The sequence below is a fragment of the Symphalangus syndactylus genome, chromosome 13 (genome assembly GCF_028878055.3).
Source record: "Symphalangus syndactylus isolate Jambi chromosome 13, NHGRI_mSymSyn1-v2.1_pri, whole genome shotgun sequence".
NCBI classification, from domain to species: domain Eukaryota; kingdom Metazoa; phylum Chordata; class Mammalia; order Primates; family Hylobatidae; genus Symphalangus; species Symphalangus syndactylus.
In genome coordinates this window covers 49,478,666-49,486,618 of record NC_072435.2, presented here as the reverse complement: position 1 = coordinate 49,486,618, position 7,953 = coordinate 49,478,666, and the positions used below count along the sequence as shown (strand labels likewise).

Here is a 7,953-nt window from a genome sequence, read left to right as displayed (position 1 = left end):
AGGCATGAGCCACTGCACCCAGCCAGCATTCTTAAATTTAATAAGACTTGATTTGTGTCCTAACAGAATACACCAGGTGCAAATAAGAATATTGTGTATTCTCTTGCTTTTGATTAAAAAGGTTTGTACAGGTCTGTTAAGCCTATTTGGTCTGTGATATGGCTTGGATGTCTGTGTTCTCCAAACCTCATATTGCAGTGTAATCATCATTGTTGATTTGGGTCCTGATAGAAGGTGAATATGCCACCTAGTGGGAGGTGCTTAGGTCATGAAGGAAAGTTCCTCATGAATGGCTTGCTACTATCCTCTTGTTAATCAGTAAGTTTACACTCTGTTAATTCAAGTAAGAGCTAGTTCTTTAAAAAAAAAAACAAAACAAAAAACCTGGCTTCTTTACCTCACACTTGCTTTGTATCTTACCATGTGATGTGTCCAGTTAATCTGTGCATTGCACTATGATTGTAAGCTTCCTGAGATCCTCATCAGAAGCAGATGCTGGCACACACTTTTTGTGCAATCTGCCAAACTATGAGCCAAATAAACCTTTTTTCTTTATAAATTATCCACTCTCAGGTATTCCTCTATATGTAAATAATTGAAGTTTGCAATTTACTTTTTTTTTTTTTTTTTTTTTTTTTTTTTTTGACACAGAGTCTTGCTTTGTCACCCAGGCTGGAGTGTAATGGTGCAATCTCGGCCCACTGCAACCTTAGTCTTCCAGGTTCAAGCAGTTCTCCTGCCTTAGCCTCCCAATTTGCTGGGACTACAGGCTCCTGCCACCATGCCCGGCTAATTTTTTTTTTGTATTTTTAGTAGAGATGCGGTTTCACTATGTTGGCCAGGCTGGTCTTGAACTTCTGACCTCGTGAGCTGCCCGCCTCAGCCTCCTAAAGTGCTGGGAGTACAGGTGTGAGTCACTGCACCTGGCTGTAATTTACTTCTAAAAATATTTATGTTATATTGGGGAGTAGAAAAAGCTGTGTTGGGTAAATGTGACAGTTTTTTTTTTTTTTTTTCTATGTGGCTCTTTGCATTGTGCTCACCTGGGGCAATGCATACACTTAATTATGGCCTGTGATGCCATCTTGCTTATGTAGTTTGTGTAATTTTATAAGTTAGGCTTGGAAAGTATATTTATCTGAGTCTGTAAAGTAATGTATTATTTTTATTTCTTTCAGTAATGTGTTCTCATTTTGCCCAAGAGTTTTGGCCAGAGCAGAACGTAAAAGATTCTTTTGAAAAAGTGACACTGAGAAGATATGAAAAATGTGGAAATGATAATTTTGAGTTAAAAGGCTGTAAACGTATGGATGAATGTAAGGTGCACAAGGGAGGTTATAATGGACTTAACCAATGTTTACCAACTACGCAGAGCAAAATGTTTCAATGTGATAAATATGTGAAAGTCTTTAATAAATTTTCACATTCAGATAGACATAAGATAAAACATATGGAAAGTAAACCTTTCAAATGTAAAGAATGTGGCAAATCATTTTGCATGCTTTCACACCTAACTCGACATAAAAGAAATTATACCAAGGTGAATTTCTGCAAATGTGAAGAATGTGAAAAAGCTTTTAACCAATCTTCAAAGCTTACTAAGCGTAAAAGAATTTATACTTGTGAGAAACTCTACAAATGTCAAGAATGTGACAAAACTTTTAACCAATTCTCAAACCTTACTGAATATAAAAAAGATTATACTCGAGAGAAACCATACAAATGTGAAGAATGTGGCAAAGCCTTTAATCAGTCCTCACACCTTACTACACATAAGATAATTCATACAGGAGAGAAACCCTACAAATGTGAAGAATGTGGCAAAGCCTTTAACCAGTTCTCAAATCTTACTACACATAAAAAAATTCATACTGGAGAGCAACCCTACATATGTGAAGAATGTGGCAAGGCTTTTACCCAATCCTCAACCCTTACTACACATAAGAGAATTCATACTGGAGAGAAACCCTACAAATGTGAAGAATGTGGAAAAGCTTTTAACCGATCCTCAAAACTTACTGAACATAAAAACATTCATACTGGAGAGCAACCCTACAAATGTGAGGAATGTGGCAAAGCTTTTAACCGATCCTCAAATCTTACGGAACATAGGAAAATTCATACCGAAGAGAAACCCTACAAATGTAAAGAATGTGGCAAAGCTTTTAAACACTCCTCAGCCCTTACTACACATAAGAGAATTCACACTGGAGAGAAACCCTACAAATGTGAAGAATGTGGCAAAGCTTTTAACCGATCCTCAAAACTTACTGAACATAAGAAACTTCATACTGGAAAGAAACCCTACAAATGTGAAGAATGTGGCAAAGCTTTTATCCAGTCCTCAAAACTTACTGAACATAAGAAAATTCATTCTGGAGAGATACCCTACAAGTGTGAAGAATGTGGCAAAGCTTTTAAACACTCCTCATCCCTTACTACACATAAGAGAATTCATACTGGGGAGAAACCCTACAAATGTGAAGAATGTGGCAAAGCTTTTAGCCGATCCTCAAAACTTACTGAACATAAGATAATTCATACTGGAGAGAAACCCTATAAATGTGAGAAATGTGACAAAGCTTTTAACCAATCTGCAAACCTTACTAAACATAAAAAAATTCATACTGGAGAGAAACTACAAAACTGGAATATGTGACAATGATTTTGACAACACCTCAAACTTTTCTAAATATAAAGGAAATCATACTGGTGAAAAATTCTAGGAATGTAAAGAATGTGTCAAAGACTAAATGGTTTTCACACTTCATCGTAAGATAATTCATACTGGAGAAAACTACAAGTGTGAAGAATTTGGCAATGCTGTTAAGGCTCAAACCTTATTGCACAGGAAAGCATTTATACTTAAGAAAAATTGTACAAATATAAGTGTAAAATAGCCATTAATATCTGTTGATATCTTAATATCAGAATGTTGGTACCTAATAAAAGCATTATAAATGCAATTACTGTCTAAAGATTTTAAGAAAATATAAGCCTTTAAAGTGAAAAAGAATATTCGTTTTGAAGACAAAGATTACAAACATAAAGAGGGTTGTAATACATTTACTGGTATCACAAATCTTATCATATACATTTTGTACTAGAGAAAAACCCTGAAGCAGTTGCTCAAAGTTTTTTCAACATCAGTGAATCTATATGGGAGAAAAACTCTGCAAATGTAATACATTTAGAAAAACACATTTTTTCAAAATCTATAGCTTTAGAAAACACCAGAGTGTTAGTACTAAAATATATTTCTGCAGGCCGGGCACAGTGGCTCATGCCTGTAATCTCAGCACTTTGGGAGGCCAAGGCGGGTGGATCATCTGAGGTCAGGTGTTCGAGACCAGCCTGATCAACATAGCAAAACCCTGTCTCTACTAAAAATACAAAAATTAGCCAGGCATGGTGGTGAGTGCCTGTAATTCCAGTTACTCAGGAGGCTGAGGCAGGAGAATCGCTTGAACCAGGGGGGCAGAGGTTGCAGTGAGTCAAGATCGTGCCATTGCACTCTAGCCTGGGCAACAAGAGTGAAACTCCATCTCTCTCTCTCTCTCCCTCCCTCTCTCTCTCTGTGTCTGTCTCTCTCTCGCTCTCTCTCTCTCTCTCTATATATATATATATTTTGCAGATCCAGTAAATATAAAACAATATTTATTCCAAAATTAAGTCTATGTAAATATCACAGTAGAAATATCTAAGGCACCGACACTTCAGACATTACAGTAAATCAGAGTGCTGAGTATAAAAAATAATCCAGTGTATAACTTTAAAAGATGTAGAAAGTTTTTCAAGAAGTTATAATTACATTGAAAGTATACTTTTTTCCTTAAAAAATACAGATTATTTGCAACATGAATAATGAAATTCACCTCTCAAAATTCAAAACTCTTCTTGCTTTCTTCATTTCTATTGTATTCACATATAAAAAACTTGTTACTAATTGCTGCTGCATCAGAGATAGAATTTTTTTTATTGGGCATTATGATCTTTTTTATGGAAGGATATAAGGACATTAAAATGTAAGACACATGATAAAAATCCAAGTGGAGAGGCTCTTTTTGTTAATATAAGTGACACATGAGGTAGGTGTTCAAAGTAATATTCTACATTGTGAGAAAAAAGCATTTTAAATTTTAGTTAAAATTAGTAAATTATTTTACTAATTGTACTTTTATGTAATAAAATGTACATTCTTAACATTTTAAGTTATGTGTGAACTTAATATTTTATTAAAATTTTATTTAACATGTTTATAAAATTGTGCATTTAATAAAGTTATTATGCCACTAACTTTAACCTATTTCACCTTACTCAAGGGTGTAGGCAAAAGATGGTAACATACTATTTGGTAACATAATGGACTAACATTTCTAGTAATCCCTTTTGCCAGTGAGTTTAAACTGCAAGGAGGTTAAAGAATGTTGTTACCATAGGTTAAATATTTTATTTCTCATTTAAGTTTATACTTTTTAATTTTTGTGGAAACATTGTATGTGTATATTTATGCCATATATAGCACATTTTGATACAGACATATAATATGTAATAATTACATGAGGGAAAATTAAGTATCCATCATCTCCAGCATTTATCCTTTGTATTATAAACCAATTCTACAGTTTTAGTTTTTTTAATGTACAATTGTTATTGACTACAGGGCTATTTTTATGGTTATACTAAAAATTATATAGAAGTATAAAAGTCCACACATTCTGAGTCCTAAATAAACATTAAAAAAATCGTTATATATATTTTTGAATATGTTGCTTCTCTGCCTGCAAACACATACAGACTTGTTAGTTTTGATTTACATAAAGTTAAATATATACATACATTACTCTTAAGTTAAACCCTAAGTGTAAGAAATTACGGAGTAAGCATGTTTGTGTGAGTATAAATTTGTACCTATTTTCAGAAGGAAGCAATATTGGAACAAAACATTTTAGTAAGGTAACTAATTTACTAGAAAACTATAAACCTCAAAAATGCTGAAAGCAAATCTATACTCTTTCTACTGAATTACTGTAAAATAGTATGTCTTATGGGTTCAAAGTCTCCTTATGCAAATTTTGTTTTTACTTGATTGGTACTCATGCCTAGCCCACATTTTGTTGTTGTTTCTTATAATTTTTTTCTTTCATAGTTTATGAGGTTTTCATTACATGAAGTGGTCAAAGATACAAACTATTTTTATAAAATTTAGTAGGGCACACAAAATAATTTTTAGATGTAATTCCACAATTAGTGTATTGTTTTATTGAATTAAAACATTCTATTTTCTTTTAATTGAAGAACCTTATATAAGCCTACTTAAGTTATTATTCCTTTCACTTTTTATAATTGACAGAAGTAAATTTATTTGTTGATTGAGACAGTTCAGGTATTGGGGGAAGCTGCCCCCAGTATTTCAACATAGGTTCTTTCTATTTTCCATAAGTGTCGGCCAGCTGAGAAATAGAGACTGTAAAGAGAGGAATTTTACAGCTGGGCTGCCAGGGGTGACATCACATATCGGTAGGACCGTGATGCCCGCCTGAGTCTCAGACCAGCAAGTTTTTATTAAGGTTTTCAAAAGGGGAGGGGGTGTAAGAACAGAGAGTAGGTACAAAGATCACATGCTTCAAAGAGCAAAAAGCAGAACCACTGATAAGGGTCTAACAAAGATTACACGTTTCTGAGGGAACAGGGCAAAGGGCAAATGCAGAACCACTAGTAAGGGTCCAACAAAGATCACAGGGCAAAGGGCAAAAGCAGAACCACTGATAAGGGTCTATGTTCAGTAGTGCATGTATTGTCTTGATAAACAACTGAAAACACGGTTTGAGAGCAGAGAACTGGTCTGACCACAAATTTATCAGGGTTGAGTTTTCCCAACTCTAGTAAGCCTGAGGGTTCTGCAGGAGACCAGGGCTTATCTCAGTCCCTATCTGAACTGTACAAGACAGACATTCCCAGAGCAGCCATTTATAGACCTCCCCCCAGGAATGCATTCTTTTCCCAGAGTATTAATATTCCTTGCTAGGAAAAGAATTTATTGATATATTTTCTTCTTGCATGTCTATTTATAGGCCCTCTGCAAGAAGGAAAATATGGCTCTTTTTGCCCAACCCTGCAGGCAGTCAGACCTTATGGTTGTCTTCCCTTGTTCCATAAAAGTCACTATTCTATTTCAAGGTGCACTGATTTCATATTTTTCAAACACACGTTTTACAATCAATTTGTACAGTTAACACAATTATCACAGTGGTCCTGAGGTGACGTACATCCTCAGTTTATGAAGATAAATAACAGGATTAAGAGATTAAAGACAGGCATAAGAAATTACAAAAGTATTATTTGAGAACTGATAAATGCCCATATTAAGATGAAATCTTCACAATTTATGTTCCTCTGCCACGGCTCCAGCTCTTCCCTCTGTTCAGGGTCCCTGACTTCCCGTAACATTCAGGTAAGTACTAAGGAGGCTTCATAAGTCATGAGGATGTTTTAATACACAAATGTAGCAAAAAACATGACAGTGCTTGCTGAGTAACATGTTTTATAATCTGTAAATATTCCTGCTAGAGTTAGTTTGTAACTTTAAGTCAGAGATGTAAAATATAAATGACAAAGAAAAAACATTGATTCTTTATGTGGAGAGGATTTTTTTTAGGCAGCAAACCTGAATCTTGCTGAATATAAAGCAAAATTCTGCTTGTTTTATTTTCCAGTTATCCAGTTTCGTTTGTCTTATGTGGTTTCTAACTATGTATGGCATCACAGCACTTCTTTTTTTCTGTTTTATAGCTACAATTTTCTCACTTTTTTTTATGCCATGTCATTTCACATGCTACTTTGTAGGTTTTGATGAGAAAGTTGGTATTTTTAATTGAAAAATTGGTTTTTTTGGCCGGGTGCGATGGCTCACACCTGTAACCCAGCACTTTGGGAGGCCGAGGCAGGCAGATCATGAGGTAAGGAGTTTGAGACCAGCCTGGCCAATATGGTGAAACCGTGTCTCTACTAAAGATACAAAATAGCCAGGTGGGGTGGCATGCACCTGTAATCCCAGCTACTCAGGAGGCTGGGGCAGGAGAATCGCTTGAACCCAGGAGGCAGAGGTAGCAGTGAGCTGAGATTGCGCCATTGCACTCCAGACTAGGTGACAAGGCGAGACCCTGTCTCAAAAAAAAGAAAAATTGATTTTAACTGGAGAGTTTGCTTATCAATGTAAGTTTGTTTTGTTTTTTTGAGACAGAGTCTTGCTCTATCACCAGGCTGGAGTGCAATGGCATGATCTCGGCTCGCTGCAACGTCCACCTCCCTAGTTCAAGTGATTCTCCTGCCTCAGCCTCCCGAGTGGCTGGGACTATAGGCATGTGCCACCACACCCAGCTAAGTTTTTTGTCTTTTTAGTAGAAGTGGGATTTCACCATGTTAGCCAGGATGGTCTCAATCTCTTGACCTCTTGATTTGCCCACCTCAGCCTCCCAAAGTGCTAGGATTACAGGCATGAGCCACCGTGCCCAGCCCGAACACCTGCCCTTTTAGTGTATTTCATACCATTACCATCTGTAATAAATATATGTGTATTTATTTTGTAAAACATTACATTTTGAAGTATATGTACCTTGTCAAATGCTTAATTTTAGGTAATACTTCACATAATTAACTTTTTTGCGGTAAGAGCACATGATATTGTCTTATTTTTTTTAAAAAATGCAAATACATTATTATGAACTATAGTCACTATGCTGTAGAACGTATTGTTTGAACTTATTTCTCTTGCCCAACTATAATTATGTATTATTTGACAGATATATTTTCAAGCTTCCCTTTCTGAATACCTTGGCATCTGGTGGTCACTATGTTACTCTCTACTTCAGTGAGATTAAGTTTTTTAGAATCCATCTGTAAGTGAAATTATAAAATAATAATATCTACGCCTTACTTCAACTAATGTCCTCC

The 7,953-nt window shown here is 35.4% G+C and overlaps 1 protein-coding gene across 1 annotated transcript in view; it reads left to right on the top strand.

Moving 5' to 3' along the window:
* Positions 1-7,953, top strand: part of LOC129459805 (zinc finger protein 681-like) — a 152,716-nt gene that overhangs the window by 104,172 nt on the left and 40,591 nt on the right. Inside the window, 1 exon segment of the mRNA XM_055237016.2 lies at positions 1,373-2,630. Coding sequence (XP_055092991.1) covers positions 1,373-2,630 — 1,258 coding nt within the window.